Source organism: Anoplopoma fimbria, chromosome 18, assembly GCF_027596085.1.
Source record: "Anoplopoma fimbria isolate UVic2021 breed Golden Eagle Sablefish chromosome 18, Afim_UVic_2022, whole genome shotgun sequence".
NCBI classification, from domain to species: domain Eukaryota; kingdom Metazoa; phylum Chordata; class Actinopteri; order Perciformes; family Anoplopomatidae; genus Anoplopoma; species Anoplopoma fimbria.
The window spans coordinates 15,279,342-15,304,285 of record NC_072466.1 but is presented as its reverse complement, the minus strand read 5'-3'; the positions used below and the strand labels follow the sequence as shown (position 1 = coordinate 15,304,285).

Below are 24,944 nucleotides of genomic sequence, written 5' to 3'. Positions count from 1 at the left end.
TAGACTCCTCCATGTGCGGAGAGGAAACAGTGCGGCATCTTTTGTCAAACATGACTGATTCCCTTTCGCCTTTTGTGTGCGTGGGAGCTTTGCCTTTCACAATCGATCACGGTTGTGCCAACTGTTTGTTTTGTCTTTTCATATAATGAACCCTGGGCCCTCGGTGAGGCCCCGGCGGAGCTTTGCTCCATGCTAAAGGGTTTTTTTGTGAGACAGTGTCACGCTCCCTCGTTCCGGCGAGGCTTCGCGTTTCTTATTATTCATGGCTCTCTCCCCGTTTGTTGAGAAGGCCGGGATCAAACAGGCCGATTTGCCACGCCTGACACCCACTGCTGCTAGTGTGTGTTTTTGTGTGTGTGTGTGTGTGTGTGTGTGTGTGTGTGTGTGTGTGTGTGTGTGTGTGTGGATGTGTGTGTGTGAACTCGGCTCAGGCTCAGTAATGACAGGATTTGTTAAACAGTAAATTAATGAATAATGAAATATCCAGCACGCGCCTGCCTTGCCTGGAGCACAGTGCCCCGAGCAGGAATTACTCCCGACCGGCACTCTGCTGTCTGCATGCTGGATAACCCGTGTGTGTGTGTGTGTGTGTGTGTGTGTGTGTGTGTGTGTGTGTGTGTGTGTGTGTGTGTGTGTGTGTGCGTGTGCGTGTGTGTGAGTGTGTGCGTTGGATAAGCATTTTTACAGCCCATTGCGTGACAGAACGCTTTGGGGTTTTGCTGATGGGGGCCCGCACTCTCGCTTCCTGGCAAAAGGACAGACGGACTGACAGAGATGCAGACATAACTGCATATAGAGAAGACTGTCAGTGCTGCTCTCATACTGTGTATATCAAAATATTACCAATGTGCTCATAAGCTCAGTCCATGTTCATCACTGGATTACCTTCCACCGGTCCACTCATTAAAGTAACAGCCTGTGACACTTTCATAAAAATAAAATGTGCTTCCCGTTATCACCAATTCATCAAACACGAGTAGTTCATGTCACATCCAGCTCCTGAATGAACACTGGTCTATCTTCTCCTGGTGCACAGGAAGTGATGTGTTTTAGGGGGATCAGCAGTATCCACGTTGGACCCACAAAAACTCAAAGTTTGGTGATTGCAGAGAAATGCAGACTTTTGCACAAGTTATGTAAACCACAAAAAAGGGAGGAAATAAAGTCATACCACTTTAAAAGGCCCACCTGTAATAATCCAAAGGGATTCCATCATGGCTCACTGTTACGCTCTATAAAGGTGGACTTTTCTGCTCACCCTGCACCAGACTTTTGGTTTCTCTTTGGATAATTGCATCAGAAAGCTCAAGTGACTCCTGTGTTAGCCCTGGAATTTTATACTATCAGTTGAACTTTCTGTTCTCTTATTGACAGGATTTACAGGATTTTGTGAGTTGAGCAGATGAAGCGTTTACGCATTCCCGAGCGGTGTTACCCACACATACGTTTCTGGTTTTCCCTGTTTTTAGTTTGAGGTTTGAAGCTTCCTGTAGCTTGCATTGATTTCTGGAACCTTTGCCAACTCATTGACAAGCTCCAAGTTTGTAAGTTTACGTATTGTTGTACATCCTTCAGGGGGAATAACACTACACACATTACAGTGAGATGCAACTTCTCAATGCTTAAGTTTTGTGAACACGATCCTTCGTTAACTACCCGTGCAAACAACTATTTAGAAAATGGAATCTATAAAGCACAAGTTAACTCAGAATAGGGTATTATGATTATTAGCTGGTTAAATGTACCACCCGCTTGACTTGTCTTTGTAGAATATTTACGACTAAATATCTTGTTCAGAGTTAAGCCTTGCTGCATGTTGTAAAAAAAACTAATCATGTTTGGTTTAAGAACCTACAGCAAATTCTATTCAGTTTCAGTCTGAGTTGTGTGACTGTTTGTTGTAGACTCAGCACATTGAGAGTATTTTAAAAGCTCTGCACTTTGACTGTAACCTGTATTACACAAATCAGTGATACAAATTACATAAGCCTAAAGTCAACAGTAAATATATAATATATATAATAGATTGTTATAGATTGCTAATAACAAAGTGTTGTTGTTTTTTTTACATTTCTCTGCATATTCAAAGCGTACTTGCAATATTTTTGACTTTTTAAAAAAGAAATTGGTAAACTTCTCATGAGCCTTCAAATGAAAGTAAAGTGTGGATAGCCTTTATATAATAATATTACTGTAATTTATGATATTTACATGTTCTTGGAAGACTCATTTGTCAACAATGTGTAGTTGTATGGATGGAGTCTTGTCTTTACAATGAAGCATGTTCAACAGTCCTGAGGCTCAATACACCAAACTAACTGTGTTGGCAAAGGAAACAAAACCTCCACAACTGATAAAGTTATTTGTTTTGGGTTCTAAGTTTTGAGGAGCGAGAAAAAAACCTCTTAATAAGTGAACAGTCCAAACAGAGACACCTTTCGACCTATTAATTCAGTTGTGTTCACATAAGATCATCATTGTCCCACAAGAGGAAATTGTTTTTGCAGCAAAGCAAAAACAACATTCAGTCACCGCTACAGGTACACTACATTTAATTCAGTAGGGGGATTGATTTTAGCTATTGATTAATTGCATTTTCCTTTTAAATCTAATACTAACATTTTTATTATAATTTTATTGAGATTGACTTAGTCATTATGATTTTGTTCTGGCCATTAGTAGATGGTAATACTAGAATCTTCCACACACACACACCATCCATCATTTTTCTTATCACCAAGTGCATCTCTTGTTGCATAGAATTGTTAAAATGATGAATTACATCCCATAGCTTACTGGTGATTTCTTCCTTATGAGTTTATTTGTTGATTTATATATAATTAAAAAAAAGGTTTTCACTGCAGCTCAGTGACTAAGACCTCCATATTCCCCGATAGGCCAACAGGCCACACGTTTGTGGATGTGTATTAGCACGACACAAGTAGAAACTATTCAGTAGTTTTGCACTGAGTGCCTTTGTAATGTTTGAAGTCGACCGCGTCACTCGTCCTGTTGATGAACGGGTGCCGCTTTAGCTCATTAAAGTGAAAACGTCATGTTTCTCTTCCGCGTTTGCTGTTTTGTTTTCTTCTTCTTCTTCTTGTTTGTTTATTGTTGCAGCCAACCTGTCGTTGTTGTAACCACCGATGCTCAGCAGCTTCCCGTCTTTGTTGAGCGAGGATCGCTCGCGGACATGCGGGTGCTGAACTCTGCACCTGCGTCACGCGGCGTTTCACTCCACGGGTCACACTGAGCCCGCGGGACACTCTTCCTCTCTCTCTCTCTCTCTCTCTCTCTCTCTCTCTCTCTCTCTCTCTCTCGCTATTTTTCTTTCTCCCCGTCTCTCTTTTCTCATTAGCTTTTCTTTCTCTCTCTCTCTCTCTTTTTTCCCTCTGTGTGTCTCTCGCGCTCTCCCGTCATTAGCACACCGGCGGTAGAAGCGGGCCCGCGAGGCACGATTCTATTCCCCTTGCGCGCGTGCGAAGAGAGAGAGAAGCCTCTCTGAAACGAGGGCCTCGCTGGCCGGAAAATACAGCCAATTATCTCCCCGGAATAAGGCAGTATCCATCATTGTGTGTGTGTGTGTGTGTGTGTGTGTGTGTGTGTGTGTGTGCGTGTTTGTGTTCATTTCACAGGCTTTGCAATATATAGACTCCAGACTACTGATATTTTAAACCTTGCAAAGCAAAATATGAAAACGTTATTCTTATTTTTGTTATTATTACTTTTGAATATTAATCTTACAGCTATACATTCCATAAATGTGTTAACGATTTCATTAGCCTATATCTTTCATCTCCACGTCAGCAATAACAAAATATAGCCAATTTAAAGGACTATTGAGCCTTTTTTTTTTTACCTTACAAACTACAAATGTGGTGAAGTATTAACTAAAAAATGTGGCTTGTTACATGGAAAACATCATAAGGGCTGTTTTACTCTTGCTCTTGCAAACATTATTAAGGTAAACAAGCCTTTTCAAATAACGTTAATGACTCTGAATTAGTTCTATTCATTGTATCAATGTGATTCCAATTCTGTGTTTGCAGCTTTGGTGGTGGGGTTACATTTTTATTAACATTCGAATCAAAGACTGTTCGTTTTGGATCTCACCATTTTTAAACAGCTTCCACATAATTTCCTCCCTTCAGGAAGATTTGGGGCTTATTAGTAAGAGATTATTATCTACTTCAGGTTTATGGTTATGCTGAGTTGCTTTTAATAATGAATATAGGAAATACTAATTCTTAGTTCTGTTTTAATATGGGTTGAACTGTACTGTCTGCTGCAGTGAATAATTAGTCAAAATGAAAAGTGCAATTGAATTTAATGGTTTTCTTCAATGCTGTTGTTGGCCCATTTATTACATCTTAATGGGGGTTTTTTTTACACTGGTACCTAAACCAGTAAGACATTTATGTTGTGATGAACAGACAGCTGTTGTTTAAATGCTAAATCGCATTTAATTTAAATCAGAATGACAGTGGATTCCAGCCTGTGGATTTGAACCACTATACTGAATATAACAATCAATTAAAACAATTAGTGTTGGGTTTCAACTCCAATTGAGGTCATCAAGAAAGTTGCATTTTCTTTTTTAATCCCCCAGATCATCCAATGAACACCATGTTTTACCTCGACCCCTGAAGCTTAGTGGGACTCTAGTGGAGAAACGGCGCAGGCTGCACACCTCACGTAATAAAACACATGGTTTATTATCAATGTGATAGAAATGAAATCACTGGACAATTAGAAGCATGTCTACCCATCATCAGCACCATGACAACAGCTCTATAAGAACAGAAAAAACACTGGATGAGTCCTGCAACCCCCGCCGGCTCACAAAAAAAGTCAAATCACAGATAAATAGGCCTACTCCAAAATAGCTGGTGCACCTATTTACACAACCATCCATTTAAATTAATATAAATAAATATGTACACACATAAATTAACACCCTCCCTCCTCGTACTTGTGTTAAGTCACCAGACGAACCTGTTTCACAGATAGAATGCTCATCTTCATACCCACAATGCTTTTTCTCTGAGTGAGGACAAACACAAGCACGCACGCACACACTCAGGCACACACACACACACGCAAAATGTTGTTTGTTGGCTGCTCACAGCATCTCAGTCTCACAGGATGCAGGCAGGGGGAGCGAAATGGATGTAACACAGTAACCATCATGTCCTCGGGGGAATGAAAAGAACGTAACACAGATGAAACATCCCTCTGTGCTCTCTGACACTGGCCCACAGGTGTCTTCCTCTGCCTTTTTCCTCTCTACCAAGCCTCCCTCCTCCTCCCTCCTCCAAGCCTCCTCCTCCTCCTCCTCCTCCTCCTCCTCCTCCTCGGCCCTGTGTGTGGCAAGTCAGTGGCAGTGGTGTAAAGCTAGAAGTAACGGTGTCGACGCCTCTGTCTGTGTGTCTGCCTTCCGTTTGGCTCTCCTGTCGCCGCCTCCCCAGCCTCATTTCCGCTGCTTCTCCTCTTTGTCGGCCTTGTTGCCTCCGTCCCCGTGCCGGTTGTTGGGGGGGTTGTTGAGAAACATCTTGTCGAGTCCTTTGAGAGCCTCGGTGAGGTAGTTCTGCAGGGTGGTGAGCGCGGCGCAGATGGCGGGCGAGCCGAAGCCGTGCGTGATGAAGGAGAAGTGGGAGAGGCAGCTCTGGATGCCGGGCTCCAGGATGGGGCTGGGTCTGGAGTTGCCCAGCGGAGTCCTATCCTGGGCCAGCAGGTCTGTGAACTCCTTACACAGCTGTCTGCAGGGGGAGAAGACACAAGACGTCAGGAGGGAAACTCTGCCTCGTCTTAGGGTTTCACCAAACTAGTAATACAAATGCTATGGTCAAAATTGTGTTGCAGTGTTCAGTATGTGTCATTTAAGTGTTTTCCCAAACGTGACAAACATCTTTTTCTACTGATTTTAAATGTCATCAGCTGAAAGGCCGACGATAGCAAATTCCCTGAAAACTAATAATTGCATAACTTGCAGCTTTACTGCACAAAAATAATGCATTCATGTGATTGCAGAATATCGGAGAACAATAAGTGACCAATATTCGATTAGTACTAAAAAAAGCCCATCAATACAGACACAGTCAGCAAAATGGTATACAGTATGCGCAAACTCTGCCTATAGCAAAAAAAGCTCAACACCTTACTGACATGCTTCTGTGGTAAAACAGAGTCAAATGAAGACAGTGAGTAATATTTTGCAGCATTAGTGGCAGATGTTCCTGCGTAATACCTACAATCTGAATACAATCTGATAGAACAATTCTATCAGATTGTTTAGCTGAAGGCAGCACCGCCCTGTTTACTGGGAGAGCAAACTAAAGCAAAAGCTTAATGCAACAGTGGCTGAGCAATTATGAAGATTTAAGATACTACTTTTGCAACGCAGTGTAACAAACTTTATTTCAACTTTTCATTGCTTTCATGTGATTTCCAAAAATGTGTTTGGAGAGCAGTCAGAGGAAATCACATTAACTTGATGCAATGCCCCTGAACCCCCACTGACTCGGACACTTAGGTCCCCAGGACCATCACAGTCATTTCAATATCCCTGCACAACTCATCACTTTCAATATACACTTGACACTTTAATAACAGACTTATTTTGACGTATTTGTTCGATTGTTTATTCTATTGTAAATTTCCTATTTAAAAATGTTAAATGGTGTCTTTCTTCTATTGCACAGATTTTATTATCATGCACCAATCACCAAGCCAAATTCCTTGTGTGAGCAAACGTAGTTGGCAATGAGACGATTCTGTAAATCTGAAATAGTTCTGAAATCAGCTTTTCTAATTGAAAGTACAGAGTTTTTTCTTCCCCTAAAACATTTCTTCTTTGAGGAAGTTTATACCTTTTTTTGTGTTTCTGTTGACAATATCATACAAAGCTTTATTTTTTGATTCTGAAGGCCTGATATTAAAATGTTTTTTTTATTGTTGATCCTTTAGATAAGTGTTTCTGCTTCTGATTCCACTGGACACCCTCTCAACCTTAAACACCTATCATACCATTCATGTTGGACAGATTATCTTCAAGAATCAGAAAAATACCTTCCCACAATACTTTTAATGCTCCCAGAAATACTCAAAGCCAATAGCACCTAACATTGTACAAAAACACTAGCCACTGATTTCTGTAAACTGAAGAGAAACCAAATACTAGAGCAGGAAAGTTGTGTGGTTTGAGGCCTCCACCTTAAGATCCAACCTCTAACTGTTAATATATGTAATATATGAGACAAGAAGTCATGGAATGGATCTTCATTCTCCACATGTAAAAAATAAAACGGTGTATGAGAACCTCATCTTCACCTTATTCTCCTTGTTACATTTCAGCAAACCCTCCTCTGGTTTTAGGCCCCACATTTTATATTCAAGAGACCTCTCTCTCAAATTTGTACTTGCACGCCCCTCTGCACACACACACACACACACACACACACACACACACACACACACACACACACACACTCTGTGTGCGGCCTAAGGGCAGAGCTCCAGCAAATGAGTGACAGGCTGTGCGGGCCGAGCCCAGCTGGGGTTAGGGGAGTAGAGAGGAGAAGCCGCCACCGCGGGCTACACTCAAGGCTCTCGCTGTTGTTTTCTGACGACTTGAAACACTTCACTGCTAAATAATGAATTTCTAACAGGCAGCACCGACACACAGTATTGGAACAGGTTTGAATGTGAGCATCAAACACCCAGCACCGAACACATTGAACTGAGTACATTGGGATGCACACAGGCAGATGGTTTATGCAGTGCAGACCAGCAGACAGCACTGTTTATGCAAGCTAAAAATACAAGCTTCCTGAAGGCATCTTTGTGAGATGGTTTACAGCTCTGCTTGCAACCTTTTCATCTAGAAAACTCAATCAGAGGAATAAATGGACATGGAAAAAGGACCGCACATTAATTGGCAAATGGCTTTTTCTTTGGTCATAGTAAAAATAGGAAAGAATCCAAAGTAATTCTTTGATTTAATCCACATTTATAAATCCCCATCACCTTTCCTTGCCTGGTTCCTTTAAAGAAAATCTATGTTGCTCGCTTGCTAAAAGTAATCAGAAGATTCCCGGATTCAATTCCACAGTTTAACGGCCATAAAAATGGATTAATATAAGTAACTTTACGAGGAGAACCGGTAAAATGGATCGCCTTTAAGAGCAGAAGCAGAGGTCAAACATACAGTAGCAACCTCAGAGCTGGTATTTAATAATGTCTGTGGGCTGATGTAGGCCACATTAAAGTGTCCAGCGCCTAATAAGGTTCATGTATACTTGAGCTAAAGGTTATTCCAGTGGTTAAAATAAATTCCTTGCTACTTTTGTTTGGTCACTATAAAGATTCTTGACTTTTAATTCAGATTTCTGCTCATTTCTTTAACGGTTGAATTGAATATAACTGCCCTCATTTTTTTGTAGGCCAATTGTTTTCAATCAGCCACGTTCATTACAGGTTAGATCCATATCGAGTCAGATGTGTTTCGTTAAGAAAATCCCACTCTCCCTTTTAAATGTCAATGCTGTGTTCACTGTGGCAAAAGGGACTGTTTGTGATAGAGAGTAAAGAGCAGAGGATATAGGAGAGGTTTCCCCCTCAGGGGCCTTAAAGAGGAGCCACAGAGGCCTCGGGAAAAAGGGGAAGATTTAATTTCACAATAATTTAATTTATCAGAAATGTAACTACTTACAGAAGAAGAATGTCCTGGTTTTCACCATGTATGTGTGTCAGTTATGTAATTGAATTCAACATTGGAAAAATGTTTCCACATGGAATCCTGGAACTGTAAACCTTGTCTTAGAAGGGAGATACTGGGCCATAAATGTATGACTATGGGACATTAAAATAGGAGAACATCTGCTGCATGAGGACAGTCTGAAGTGGAAATATCTGGTAAAAGGTGTGTTTTGTTGTTACCAAGCACGTTGCTCTTCTGTGCTGACAGACATAACTGTAACATATCAGGGTCCTGATTGTTGTACTCCTTATTCTCCATAATGGTGTGCTCTGGCTGAACGTGTCTAAATATATACTTTGCTCATTTCAATGATTAAACTGGAGCTACATGGGGTATAATATCATTACCACCCCTGTACAGTGCAGACCGTGTGTTATTTCTATGACAGACAGCATCCTATAAAGATTATGGGGGAGCAGAATCCAATCAAACGGCTCATCAAACTCACTTTGTCGCCAGCAGCATGTTTTTCCGCGTGTGCAGCTCGTTGGGGTCCGCGTGCTGCCGGTTGAGGTACTCGCTCACGGCTTTGGTGGGGAACTCCGTCTCGCAGATGTAACCGAAATCCCGGGCCAGGTGGACCGCTTCACCTGGGGGACGACATGGGAGAGCTTATAGGCGATGCAATTGTAATATAGACAAACAATGACATATTCTTTATTCTGTTTTTATATAAAACTGAATTAATGTGCTTTGATCAGCTCATTTCCTGGGTGTACAAATGTGTTCACACTGAGACGTTAACCCTGAACGCACTAGTTTCCCTCCGCTGTTGACAAAAAACTACAGAGAGAGAAGCATTTCCTGGTGCTTTTATTGTGAAAATGAACAACAGTTACCTATAAGCTGATGTTCGTCATTATTTTAATACGCTACTGAGACAAGGGTAAACACAACATTTACATTTAGACATAGTAATAAACAAATCCCAATAGTAAAAAATAAATAAAAAAATCTGATAAGTTAGCTCACTTGTTTTAAGTAGCTTCATGACTTTCTGAGTAGATCAGCAAATCCTGTGTTGAATAGCAATATCTGAACTACACACGAAATAAGACCCAATTGATATATTACCTGGTTTTCTTAATTGAATTTATTAAATATATAAGGAATATTACAGTGGGCTACATGTATGAGAAACAAGGCCTATATGGAGAAAAGCTAAATTGTTGGCATACATCCGGCTAGGCACAAATTGCAGCCTTTAAATCAATTAATTCACCATTTAATTGAATTTAATAACCCCAGTCCTGCTCTCTCCACTCTTCAATTTTGAATATTTATTTTCCTGATATTATATCCTTGCAGTTCTTTTGTGAATACAGGATCATTATCATTTGTTAAGCCTGTAAGGTCGTGACCTTTGTAGTATTTTAGCTTTGCATATTGTTGGTGATGCTGCAATCATTGTCATATTGAGCAACATAACATGATTTTGTTTGTTTTTTTAGAGCCACCATTTCCCCAATTATTCTATCTCAGGGTAAAAACGTATATTTCTGCTTGTCCTGTATTTATGGAGGTAAAAATAAAAAAAACAGCACATCAATCACCTTCTACTAGAGATGTTAGTAATGTGACATTGGCAGCTTTGCGTCTTCCAGCAGGTAAATTGAGTCCAATCTTCTCCAGCTTTTCTCTCAGACATTTCCCACCGTTTTTGGACTTTGCTCTGTAAAAAAAAAAAAAGAGAGAAAACTAAATAATGAACATCACATATTTAAAAAAAATAGGCATATATATATAGAGATTTTAAAAAATAGATATACATTACAAAAAAAGCCTTATACATAAATTGCCAATATTCGCTTCACAGTTGGAACTTTATGAGTCAACCTTTGCTCCAGTTTGTCTACAGAGAATATAATGTGAAGTAGAAATGATCCAGGGTAAATGACACAGACACAGAGGCCCTTTCATAGATCCTAGAGCCACAAGCTTCTTCTACATCCACAGAGTTACTCCTGCCTCAGCATGCTGCAGTCCTACCTTCTCAACACGCCCCCCAACAAGGAGGCGTTGAGGCACTCGGGCGGGGACAGTCTCCTCTGCACCTCCCCGACGGTCACTTTGTACTTGGAGGTGGAGCTGAGCAGCGACAGGCGGCCCGGTACCGAGCAGAACACCTCGTTAATGTTGACGGTGATCCCCCCGATCAGCCCGTCCTTGCCCAGCATCAGAGAGCCCATGTGCTTGTGTGGCATCGGCACTGGAACAGATAGAGAGGTGATGAGGGCTTATCTCACACAACACTTTCATAGTAATCTGCCTCTGCACTATACTTTTGCTCTGGTTTATGCTTTAAGATGCTTGTTTAAGAAAGGAGATGCACTTATGACTTCTGGTGACTAGTAGTTCTCTTGAATACCTATGTTGAATACACTTCCTGTAAGTCGCTTTGGATAAAAGCGTCTGCTAAATGACTGTAATGTAACACTTAATAAATACAAATAAATAAATACAAAATAAATAAATAAAAGTGGCTGCATCCACTCAAGTTTTTAAATCTCTTCTGTCAAACTTTGTTCAGTGTGTGGCACGACGCGCGCTCTGAGGCCCCAATGAAGCGGCCACGCGCCGGGCCTTTGCTGTTATTTAATGTCGCGCGACATTCTCATTACAATGTTATCGATTGTTGATTGGCTCTCACCCTCAACCCGCATTAAACCTCCCCCGTGTTTCTCTCTCTCTCCACGGGGGTTTAACTCTGCTTCATCCCGCGTGTTAATGCTCGCGCTAATGGCATAAAGCAAGCCAGCCAGTCTCGTGCATGCATGCATGCGTAGGGGCCAGTGCGAGTTTTTTTTTTCTGATGGCTCCACGGGGGATAACACCGCAGATTAGCTCTAAACGAGCTCACGAGATCTCCGTGAGCGGTGCCATTTATTACATCAGCGGCTTAAATGCCCCGCGGGGAGCTCAGTCACTCAACATCCCGTAACTACATCACATCATCAGCCTGTCAGAGACACACTGCCTGCTGGAGTCAATATACCGGGATCGTTAACCGGGTCTCGAACTCCTCATCTCCTGGTCACCACGAAACAACAATGTGCCTGTGCATGGACTGGACCTTTAACAGAACCGAAACATGGAGATATGTGGCTATATGTGGACATATAGGCTAAGTCGTGCCTTTTTTTTTTACACATCAATAATCATCATAATTCATAGAAGACATTATATAACAAGGAGTAAAAAAACAGCAATATAAGATGTCAGTGCTGCAGAGAAGACACACAGATGTTTGAGTGTGTGTTACCTTTCTTAATGACTGACTGATCCAGGATGTTCGTTCCGTTGGTGTCGTCAATGGTCTGTTAGAAGCAAGATAAATGGTACAAATCATTATAATCTGCTTTATGCAAGCGGATCCATGCTTTGTTAATAACACATAAAAAAGCATGTGACATTTTATCTTATTTTTTGGGATTATTTTTCTTAAATCTCAATAAATTCCTCTTTGAATAGACTCCTGCTATTGTCATCGCTGCTGCACGCTCGTAAAAAAAAGAAGAAGAAAGAAATAGAAGTAGAACTTGATAAAACAAATTTAAATGGGGTTAATAAATGCATGACACAAATAACGAGAGCCAGAAATGAGAATCTAAATGTGGAGGTTAAATGGCTAACAATTCGTGATGGTTGTGCCCTGAAGGGAAACGAGGGGAAGATGGGATCCTACAGAGCTGTGAAGTCTGTTTCACCAAGTCTTTGGATATTTAGTACATGGCAGCAAATTAAATTTTTTTAAAAAAAAGCTAAAATGACAGCCTTCAAATTCAGTCATATTCAATCACAACAATAAAATTAGCATGTATATAATAATAATAATAATAATAATAATAATAACACAAATACAAATAATAAAAGTAATAATAATAATAATAACAGAGTAGATTACATTTTTATGAAATACCATTTATTTTGAAAGGTAAAAAAAAAAAAAAAAAAGCATATTCTCCAGACTTTGCTGTTTTTAAATATGAATTAATCATTATGGCAGTCAAGGTAGGGGAATTTGAATTCTTCGACTCAACATTTGAGCATCATGCAGCAATTTGTGAATTATTCCACATATCAGCATCCTCTCATCAAAGAAGATATCAGAGCTCTCTGAAGACAGTTTTTTTTTTTTTTTTTTTTTTTTTTTTAGCTGTGGGCCATTTGTGTTGAGGCTACAGCTGCTGTGAGAGTCCAGCCCTGAGGGAGCTGCTCTGAGTTCACTGACCTTAACTCTAAAAGGCAAGGAGACAATGAAGAAGGCTACTGTCTACCATTACGAGTTTTGACCATTTATTTATTCGTTTATTTTAATTTTCATTGTGGTATTTCATAACTAACTTATATTATATTATATACCTGCAGTACACGTGTTTGATTTAGTTAAACATAAATGTGCTGTACTGTAAATTGTTACATTTATAATTACAATTAATGCATTTTTTACATTTGCTACTGAGATAATACACAATGCATTTTAACAGAATTGCAGTGCCATACTCCCCCATTCTGGTCCCTGACTTGTGAGTTTACCTATTTTTTTTTTTTTTCCAGATATAGTGATCTCATTATAATTCTAAAAAGAAAAAAAATAATCCCAACTGGAGCTGGAAAATGTGCAACATGCACTTCAACTCGTGTCAGTTTCATCCGGGGTCTTTGACTCACCTGGACATCCTCCATACCGTGCAGCCCCTGCAGCAGTCCGTCGCCCATGCCGGGATCCAGCCCCGGGTGTGCAGAGTGCAGCAGCACGTCGGGCCGCCGCACACCGTAGTCCCGCCGGGGGTCCAGCCCGGACAGCTGAGGCAGAGAGGCCCGCGGTTGCGCCAGCAGACCGGAGCTCTCCATCCGGTCTCCGGAGGCGTCCTGCCGCTGCCGGGCCCCCCATGCGCTCTGCTGGCTCTGGTGCAGAGAGTTCAGCGAGTACGGGTCGCTGACGTGGGAGTACGGGTCCTGGCTCTGGTAGTGAGCGAGCGGCTGGTACGGCGGCGGGAAGTACGGAGGCTGGAAGTCCGAGGACGGGGCGTGAGACAGCGGGGGCGCGCTGGAGTAGGGTCCCGCGTGCGACACCGAGCCCAGCTGGGACAGGCGCGAGCTGTGGCTCGAGACACCGTCATGCCGGTCCTTGAGGAGGGAGAAGAACAGAACAAATCAACTCCTTGCTATTGGAAACACATGTGAACCACATGAAACCCACACGGAGGCCTATAGGAACACGGTGCGTTCATTAGTGTGCATTGCTCCAAAGTAGCGTTTTATTCAGGAGATCCAATGCCTTTTAAAGAGCCTGGAGGGGGAAAAATATATGTTATAGACTGATTTAAAATGTCCCACAAAGAAAACCTCCCTAGCAATGTCTACTGTTTCACCATTTGAAATACATTGTGAGGAAAAGGAGACTCACCGCAGTGGAGTAGGAGTGAACTAACATGTGTAAACCCTCTGTTTGGTGTCAGCAGTGTAGTACAGATAGTGTTGACCCGTGATAGCCAAACCTAAATCCAGGTTGTTGTTTTTTGTTTGTTTTGTTTCGTGCCCGGTCTACAGCTCCATGGTCAACCTTCTTCTTCTTCTTCTTCTTCTTCTTCTTCCGCCCGGAGCCGCCGCCGCTCTGACTGTGAGCACCGGCAGAGCCCGCCTCTTACCCCCGGTGTACGGTGTAATTGTTATTCATGACTGAGACTTACAGGAATATTAATGCGCGCGAGAGGCAGGGGGACTGGCGCGACACATGGAGCGTGAAGCCTCTCGCGCAACCGTGAGTGACGTTTAAATTCCGTGGAGAGCCGAAACCACGCGCCAACAGCAGGAGATATAGAAAGAGGACTCTCTCTTTCTCAGGAGGGAAAGGGGAAGATGGGTGACCAGACCAGTGAGGAATCCCCCATCACACACACACACACACACACACACACACACACACACACACACACACACACACACACACACACACACACACACACACACACACACACACACACACACACACACACACACACAGGAGGACACTCATCCCTGCAGTTGGAGACGCTCTTGCCCAAACCTTATCTACGCAAACATACTCTGTCGGTATATAAAAAAAAAACCCAACATAAGTCAAGGTGGTGAATAACAATATAAACTGTAAAGATCACCAGGGGACTCTTACACCACCAGGTCAAGGGTTCTGTTCCCACCACACACACTTAGCATCGTGCCCTGCAAGACGATGCGGAATTGGCTTCCACTGAAGTCCAAGTTTACTTTTACGCACAAACGCATCTTATTAAAGAGAAATATGTTTAGGATAAACTTGCAATAACGCTCACACACTGAATATTTTACACGTTGAGTAAACGGTGGATGATGAAGTGTTGCAGCTGGCTTTTACTGGCCTGCTTGAACACACCCGAGACGCTACAGGGAGCGAGAGGAGTCAAAAGGAGCGATTAAACTTTATGTCGTCCCTCTTCGGCCTCTTGGATGACTTGTTTAACTTGTTTAACTTGTTTAACTTGTTTAATTGCCTCCCCTCCCTCGCGCCGTGGGAGAAAAGCCATGTGCGGCACGAGACAAGGGTTTCCCCCACCGGGCTGAGCCGAGGGGGCCTCACGAGCTGCCCTTTTCTTTCCTTTTGCTTTGTGCTCGAGACCCATTCAGCGCGAGCCAGAGCATCGTCTCGCCCACCCCCGCGCGCGCGGCGGTATTTCTCCCCTTCGCTCGTTTCCACCAGAAATATTGTTCTGGGATCAAAGCCAAAATATTGACATACCTCTGACACATCATCGCCCTTCTGAGCCAGCGTTTTATCACTTCTTTTTTTTTTAACTTTTGCTTGTAATTTCAAATCTCAAATAAGCCATTTTATTTGTTATCATAATTTGCAGCATCACTTGTCTTTTTTTTTCCTAAATATCATTATAAAGATATGTATAGAGCTAAAATATATTTTACAAAATGAAAGTTTTACCTTACTTTTAAAATTAAAATAAAAAAATGAATTGGCACAAAACACGCGGTGCCATATTTATGATATATCCCATATGTGAAAATTCTGGAAAAAGTGAAATAAAAAATCCTCTATATCCACTGACATTTTCCCAATTTACCCTATGATCCAAAACGCAAGTTGACCTGCACCACAGCCAAAAACACAACATCAAATATTATCAACACTTTAAAAAAAAATTCGAGCGTGAAAGCTGTGAAATATCTCTCTATGTAGTGTAATGTCCTCCAAATCACATCCCGTGCCCTCATCGCAGAATAACAGGCCTAAAGCCTCCTGCAAAAAACACAACTTAACTCAACCCTTCATTGCTCCCCTGAACGCAGCATCTCTAATAAACCCTGCAGACCACAAACAGACGGACGGCAACGTTACCTCATAAATATCTTCATACTTGACATTCTCAACTAGTTTCCACAGCATGGTCGCTTCTCCGGTGTCGGTAAACCGAATGCAACCAAGTGAGGAAGGGATGTCTCAACTCTCTCTCTCTCTCTCTCTCTCTCTCTCTCTCTCTCTCTCTCTCTCTCTCTCTCTCCCTCTCTCTCCCTCCCTCTCTCCCCCCCGCCCTCTGTAAAGTCAGTCCGGCTTTGTGAATGGGGAACCCCTGTGAAGACTCCACTACTGTTAAGAAGAGCTATAGGGAGGGTTGACAGCAGCAAATAGATACAAAGAACACATGTTTTTGATGTATCGTGCATCTCTGAAATTTCCAAAATAAAAGCACGACCAGTTAGGAAAAACCCTTTCATGTAAGCTATTGTAAACTAAGATGAAAACATTTAGGGAAGGGTGACTTAAGTTCACAGTGATTCCAAAGGTATAGCAATTCTTTATTTTTTATTTTTCTGAACAAGGGGAAGCAAAGACTGATCGGAGGGAGAAATGATTTAATGTCCAGTTGCACTCTACAGGGAACACTGATGGGACATCTAAAATATTTCTACACAGGTGGCCAATTAAAGCAACAAAATATAAAGTCCACTTTATAGCTCTCTAGTTTCTATCTTCTATTCTTTCTTTATGTCAGGCATTGATTAAGGCTGGTGGACTCTGTAAACACCAAAGAAAACGATGGAAACATATATCTGACAAGCATGTTAAATAGGTTATATAGAATGTTATCAATGAGCCAAACCATTAATAAACTATTGGCCCACCGCAAGCCTTTAGAACAGCTTCAATCCTCCTCGGCATATAGATTTGAGTCTGTTTATCTTTACTGGAGGGATGAACAGCGTTCTGTGACTCCCTTGTGCCTTTTGTAAAAGTCTGTGCTTTCTTTTCTCTGCTCATTTATTTATGTTTTTCCTTTTGATTTGTCATCTGTGTGTGTATTTAATTGCATTGGTATGCTAAGGCCTATAAATGCACGTAGATTGTTCAATTGTGCTGCATGACACTAGCACTACTACTACATGATTACACAGGACTTTGGTAAGGGGCCCCAAGTGCAGGAATTACAAAGATTGATGGAGTAATATGACAGGATGGCGGGGTTTTAGTACACTCACCTATAAACTGACTTTTGTGGAAATAGTGTGATCACAGTTTAGCAACCAGCACTGCTCTGTCGACAAAACATATCTCACACTGTTTATGTTCTACAGACCAGCTGTGCAATACGAATGCAAACCACAACCCAATACCCAACGCTTGGTGATGGCTTGATTAGATGTGAGAGTTCAGCATCAAAACATATCACTGGTTTGTCATCACATAAAATTGCATCATGATGTAGATGTGGGCGATTTATAGTACTAAATATTGTATTATGGCAATATGAATGTTATGATATTTATGAAAATATTGAAAATCCAAATAATTTAAACACCTGTTTATTCCAGTAAGTCATAAAAAAATATTCTAAGATATCATTATATTATTTTAAAATATATGTACTGAAGGACTCTGGAAAGAAATGTGTAAAATGGTGATATCGGCAAATATCTTTTTGGCAATAAACGATTGTAATCGTCCAGTTATATCCCATGACATCCCTTGCATTCATCATATCTCCAGAGTCTGTACTCTATGAGACAGATTTCTACCTCTTATCAGACTCAGAATCAGCTTTATTGGGCATGTATGCACATACAAGGAATTTCACCAGAATTTATCTGTTTATTATAATTTTTTGCATCTGACTCAATGTATTTACACATACATAGAAATAACTGCTAGGAACAAGGACGACATAGCTGGACAAATTTGAGTCATACCCATTTTTTGGGGTAAAAATTCAGTCCCAGTTTGTTTCGAGGCTTAAGAATCTTTTTGTTATTTACCTCATTTCTTAATGAAGTGGACCATCACATTGACAAGGGTTGTTGGTTCCATGAAGACCAGATTCCTTTGACCTGATGCAATTGTACCCTCTCCTAAATCCCACACAACAAGAAATAACAGCACACAGATTTAGTGTCACTGAAAATGATATTCATAACTATCATATTTAACTATGGCTCCCATACAACCACCCCATAGTTCTTCCCTGTGAGACTTTATCCAAGTGTGTGTAAACTGCTCCCCCTAGTGTCATTAGAGCACACATGCATACGTCCATCAAAACTGCCTGTATTATGTGAAATCATTGTCATATTGTCCCATTGTTCCTAGTTCAAAAGGCCTCAGTAAAGTTGATTAAAAGGTTAAATCTTCTTGTTTAATTAAGTAGTTTTAAATGAAAGGAAGGGCACTTTAAAGTCAATGATGTTCAAAGTGTTTACAGGAAAAATAAATATTTCTTAATGAGGGAATGCACGTTTGGTGTGTATCAGCACACATGGGTCAAACTGGACTATCAGAACAGAAAATGACTGTCAGGAATTACATATTTCGTTTTTGGAGTTCTTGAGAATGATTAAAAAGCTGCGCTAGCTTCAGTTCAGGTGGTGAAGTTTTGGAAGTCTGGATATAGTCTCATACATGTTACCATGATCTCATACTGTCCCTATATGTATCTATACACTTGTATTATCTGACATGGTTGCCGTGGTTCATCTCCTTTGATGTTTGATGCAAAAGAAAAAGAAAAACAAGAAATAAAAACTGCCACCGAGGATACCAAACATGAATGTTTAAGAAGCACGGCTGTTCCCATGTTCTCTGGACTGACCCGCTGCCAAAGATCCCATCTCCCATCCTTTTTCCCTCTCTGTCTCTCTGTCACACACACATACACATACATACAAAGACACACACACACACACACACACACATGGCGGGGCATATGACTGTCAGCGATGACAGATGTCCTGACAGTCTGGAAGTCTGGAGGCGTGGTTGTGGTTTCTGTCCTGCAGGGCTTTGACACACGATGTATCAGCATACATTACACACACATGTCACACTAATACTGCTCTATCTGCTCCCTGCCTTTTGTTTGCAACCATAACTAAAAAAGAGAGACACATTCATCCCTATTTTTCCATTTCGGTGGCATTTCCGTCAGGAGGCTGGTTACATTTTTTATCTCATCTGTTCTGGCCTTTACTGTTGCTCAGGGTCAAGTGGGATAAGACACTCTGTGTGCCATAATGCCTACATGCACTCTCATGCAATTACATTCAATTTACCCAGTGCATCACAATTCATGCAATCCAGGAAAAAAATAGTGTAATAACATGAACGAGTACAAGGCTTGAAAACAGACACACTAAATTCGATTTTTAAGAAATTATGAATTGATTGCTTGTGCACATCTTCAACCTCAGCCTTGCTCCTTTATGTCTTAGCGAAAAGAACTGCAATTCTTTTTTGTGGAATCAACATTACCTCTGTACCGTTAACAGGATGTGGTGTATTATAACTGTACAAACTACTTTTATCATAGCACCAATGGAATGGGTCGACAAACCCTGCAGCGTTTTAGTATAGAGAAAATTGGAATGGCTGGTCAGTTTATATATACGTTTGCTACCTTACTCTCTCAAATGCCTGGAAAAGGAAGCAATGGAGGGTTAATTTAACTGGCAAGGCTGATTTCCTCGGTAATAAAATCACTTATTTTGCCAGTGAGTGGTTGATGGTATAATTCTTTATTTTTGGACATTTTCTCACCCATTTTATTGTTTGAAATAATATATGCAGCATTTAGTTCTGGCTTTTATGAGTTTGTGGTGTCTTTTAAGCTCATATAGGTTGGATATGGTTTTATGCAAGACTGCATTTATTTATTTGCCTTTTATTACAACATCTTAAGATGTTAATTCCTTCTGTATGTTCATCATGACTCAATTTTCTATCCCTCTCTGGTCTAAAAGGTGTCAGACTGGGTGCTGGAGTTAAGTAGCTGCAGTTCGTCTGTTCACCACTAGGTCGCACTAGAACACCACAAAAAAAGAGAAATGGAGGCCAAGAACATGGAGACCCGAGTTCAGCATTGATTTGATAGTTTGGAATAGTTTGACCTAAACATTTAAATGTGAGTAATGGGTCCTATGGATGACTCAAAGAAAAATCAGCAGGAAACATGTGTAAAACCCAAATTCAAAAATTTAAAATGGGCCTTTTTCTCAACAGACAATTTGACAAGTCATAGAAGAATAACCACAGGTGTAAATAATAAAATGAACGATTGCTGACTGACATTTACTTCAGTTTCAGGGTCCTGTTGTTGTGCATGTTTGCTCTTCAACCAGGCTTACTTGGGGTGGCTGTGGCGTAGTGGAGAGCAAGGTAGTTCTCCAATCAGAGGATCGGTGGTTCGATACCCGGCTTCGGCAGTCGATGTGTCCTTGGGCAAGACGCTTAACCCCAAGTTGCTCCCGAAGGCTTGCCATCGGTGTGGACTGCATGATGAATGCTAGTTAGAGAACCTTGCATGGTAGTCATCAGTGTGTGAATGGGTGAATGATATGTAATATACTACTGATTGTAAGTCGCTTTGGATAAAAGCGTCTGCTAAATGACTGTAACGTAATGTACTTGAATAGAACAGTCATCGTTAATGTAATAATAACACCTGTGCTTTTCTTTTTCCTCTGAGTCAAAATGCCTGCTGTGAAAAGGGATGACTAGTAAACATTTACAGACTTCCTCCAATACGATGAAGGAAACACCATAGACAGGTTATTATTAGTGTTTCAACGTTGGCAGACTGTTGGATTTTTTAATGGGAAGGGAAGATAAAAATGACTTAGTCTTAGCCATGTATTTCAAAAACAAAACCTAACATCATTAAATCCTGAGATAAAACTTGTATTTATACTAATGCCTCAACCAAACTCCATCATGCTACAGCATTAAATAGAACTGTAGCTTCCAAAACCAATTCCTTCTCAGGATCTAACAGATGACAGCAGCAGAGGTTGATAATCACTAAATGGAGTATGGGTCGTTCCTGTCCTCCTGGATGTATTGGAGTCATGCAGGTTTGAGTGAACTGCAGCAGCTCATGTGGATGTGTGGGGTTGACAGGGACAGCCAGGACGGCAGCTGGGGAGTAAAATGCCTCAAATGTTCCTGGGACTGAACGGGATCAGGACAGAGGAGGAAGAGGTTTTAGCAGAGAAGCAGGGGAGGAGGAGGGTTACAGCTTCAGAGGAGAGAGACACCGGAGAGACGGGGGCTTAGAAGTTGGCAGAGTTAGGTATTCTTGACTGTGGGGTTCAGCCAGCAGGAGTTATAGTCCCTCTGAGACCTCCGACTGTTTAATTCACTTCTATACAAATGGCAGAATCTGTTGCATCTCTGGGTTGAAGATGTATATTTTTTCATCTATGTGTGTTCTGGATGTTAAAGCTTACTTCCACATCTGCACTGCACTGAATGGATGTTTATATTTAATTAGATCCATCACAAATATTGCACACTGAAGGCTTAATGTGGTGATAACAGAGCGCCGCATTGTAATACAATCAATAGCGTGTGTGAATAATGCATCGGCCGCCCCGTCACATTATGCGTGGCTGATGTCAAACTTATGATTCATTCTTGTCCGTTTGTCAATTTACAGAAACTCGGGCACAGGCAATGCATCAATTTCATTTTCCAGCTCATTTTGATTAAGCAGCTTATTATTCTGATTCAGCAGGGATGTCTTTTCACAGAGGATCACATGTTTATCATCCAGTAATGACAAACAAAAGTGTGATTAAGTTACTTTCTCTGAGTGGTATGTTGTGTGTGTGTGTGTGTGTGTGTGTGTGTGTGTGTGTGTGTGTGCGTGTGTGTGGGTGTAGACAGTATGTATGTTTATGCTTATTTGTTGATGCTCGTACCCTCCAGTGAGATGCAGCAACCATCAAAAGAGCCAATTTAGAGAGCTGCTTTGCTTCACACACATCACTCTGTAACATCTCCACTCACAGCGATACATGAGTTTGATTATATATGAGGCTGATTCTAACCACATCAGCCGATTGAAGTCCTCCTCTCAGCAGCCGAGACTAAAGTGTGATTAAAAACATGTCATTTTATGAACAAAAGCAAAATAGGATCTGCCTACATGTACATCATTACGTAGCCTAGCAACTATCAGTCAAAAAGCACAAAACTAAACTCAACGTTTCCCTGCTATTCCCTTCAAAGTCATATTGGACTTCCTGTCGTGACAGACTGCAAATATGTCAGTCGGCCTCCTGGTGGTGAGGATATGAGTGAATCTATCTAATGCTCAATTTTCTTCAATGTGGCTTCATGAAGTAGTTCAAGACTTGCATCCGGCAAACCGCAGAAGTCAGGAGCAATAGGTGTTAGATATCAAGATGATAAGTGTGTTTGATTTTTGATTTTAAGAGATGATATTGGATGAAGGTGTTCCAATGGGTAAAACGATGAGAGGCGGCTCCACTGGTTATGTGATTAAGAAATAAAAGAAACACCAAGTTGGAAAGTAAAGTGGTTTAAACTGTTGCATGTCTGCTTTGATCACTTGTGCTTTTTTATTACATTGGATGGAAGCACTATCGTTCAGAATGTATTAAAAGATACACTGCAGGTGTTGCTCTTGTGCAATAATGCATTGCTGTGAAAACTACAAAAAAACTGTTATTTACCATTTTGCCATCATGCATTCTTTGTGACATTTTGCAATGCATTATCAATGGTGCAGCTTTGTCCCAGCGTCGTAAAACATTGACTGCATGTGTGTGTGTGTGTGTGTGTGTGTGTGTTTGTGAGATAACACCATCTGTCAAAAACCAGACCAGGCAATAACAGCAAGACTGGGAATGCACTGGCATTCTGCACCCATGTCACCTCCTCCCTTTATATCCTTGTCTCTACAGCTAATACTTCTCCACCTGAGGCTCCACTTGCATTGATTCAGGCTGACAAACCGGCGCAGGCATCACTGTAAATGCATCCTGTCTGATTATGTAGTGTTGTGTTATGCAGGGAACGTGACCTCCTTTTAAATGACTTGAATAATAAAGAGTAAACACAACCTACAGAGCCCCGGATGGAGACGCCAGCAGGCAGCTGCTGCTCTTTCTGTTTTATCGTCACATTTTTTTATTTTTTTTATGAGCTGAAAACCTGACAGAAGTCGCTCAAACTGGAATAAAACACACACACACGGTGGTGCACATAAAGGAGGCTTTTGAACTTTTCTGCAAGTATAACCTTTTTTCACAACATTAGAGAGGAACTGTGACTTTTTATAATTTCAACACTGTGAACTCATATGGATAATTCACAGTCACTGGCTTTGATCTGTGCTGCCTCTTTTTAGTCGCTGCTTGCTCTTTTGCCACCTTCTGTATGTTTACAGATGGTGTTTGTGTGTGTGTGTGTGTGTGTGTGTGTGTGTGTGTGTGTGTGTGTGTGTGTGTGTGTGTGTGTGTGTGTGTGTGTGTGTGTGTGTGTGTGTGTGTATAGCACATCATAAAACCAGAGTAAATAGTAGAACACGTAGCAACTGTCTTTATTGAACACCAGCATTGTTAGAAGGTAGGGATTTAACATATATATAGTTGAAAGCCTACAAGAAAAGTAATTTAAATATTTATATATATCTTTACAAATGTTCATGAGCGACTCAGAGAGCTTGTGTCGGCTAAACTTGCGATCCGGGGAGTGTACAAAGAGAGACATGCACAGGGAAGAGTAACGGCAACCGAGAAGTCACCTTTTACAAAATGGCTGAGGTGGACCCTTCTTTCTCTCTCTCTCTCTCTCTCTCTCTCTCTCTCTCTCTCGCTCTCTGTCTTCCACACTAAAACACAGTATCAAACACTCACACATTCACAGACCACAGCCTAGCCCAGGCAGTGACGTCAGTCTCACATCCAGAAACAGTGTCTTTTTCTCTGTTGCCCACATGGTAAACACACTGGTTGCTATGGCACTGATTGTACGGTGTAAATATTAAAATAAGTCTCCTTGGTGGGTGGGGGGTTTCAAGTGCTCTCAAAGGAACTGGTGTGTTTGTGTATACGGGCTTGGGTCAGGGTATTTTTTCTAATTTGATCTATTGAAGATGTTTGGAAATTGACTAAATAATATAATATCAGTCAACTGAGAATTTGAGCAAAACTAGAACTTTGGGTGGCGATGACAGAGATTACGCTTAATAATATCCTACAAAATAGTTTAAATGAACCTTCAGAGGAGAAAAAGGTGTTTCATATTTGTGTTTGTTGCAGAATATTCATACTTGAATTAGCTGGATTGAGATCAAATTGCCCAAAGCCCTTGAAATGTGTGTGTAATGTGTGTGTGTAATGTTCTATTGGCAGATACCACCCCTGTCCTGGAAAACTGTGATGTCAGCGTGTCCATGTTTACTTCCTGTTTTCAGAATTAATAAATAAACAAATAAAAAGTCTTGGATGAGTCACAGCCGTCTCCATGACGAGGCTTCTCCTTGTCATGATACACACACACACACACACACACACACACACACACACACACACACACACACACACACACACACACACACACACACACACACACACACAAACACACACAAACACACACACACACACACACACACACACACACACACACACCTAAACAGGATGTGTTCACTCAAACATCAGTACGTCTTGTTTGGGACGTTTCAGGTTAGAGTTACATTTTCAACATAAGATAAATAAATAACAATAAATATGAATTGTCCCAAAGAAGAGTAATGAATGGGAGTTAATGAATCCTTTCTGAGAGTCTACACACACACACACACACACACACACACACTCCTAAATGCAGCGCTCCAAGGCACGGGGACCGGGTGGGAGTGGG

General features: G+C 41.2%; 1 protein-coding gene across 2 annotated transcripts; it reads right to left on the bottom strand.

Moving 5' to 3' along the window:
• Positions 1 to 5,333: 5,333 nt before the first annotated feature.
• tfap2b (transcription factor AP-2 beta) lies at positions 5,334 to 16,203 on the bottom strand. Of its 2 annotated transcripts, none has more exons than XM_054618228.1 (7): positions 16,128 to 16,203; positions 13,430 to 13,888; positions 12,021 to 12,075; positions 10,748 to 10,967; positions 10,312 to 10,430; positions 9,207 to 9,348; positions 5,334 to 5,759 (listed from the first exon to the last, which is right to left on the bottom strand). In XM_054618228.1, the coding sequence occupies exons 1-7, from the start codon at positions 16,173 to 16,175 to the stop codon at positions 5,471 to 5,473; spliced, it is 1,332 nt and encodes a 443-aa protein (XP_054474203.1). In that variant the 5' UTR covers positions 16,176 to 16,203; the 3' UTR covers positions 5,334 to 5,470. The 2 variants fall into 2 exon arrangements, with proteins under 2 accessions (XP_054474203.1, XP_054474202.1); XM_054618227.1 differs by lacking the exon at positions 16,128 to 16,203 and adding an exon at positions 14,169 to 14,590.
• Between the last annotated feature and the right edge of the window lie 8,741 nt (positions 16,204 to 24,944).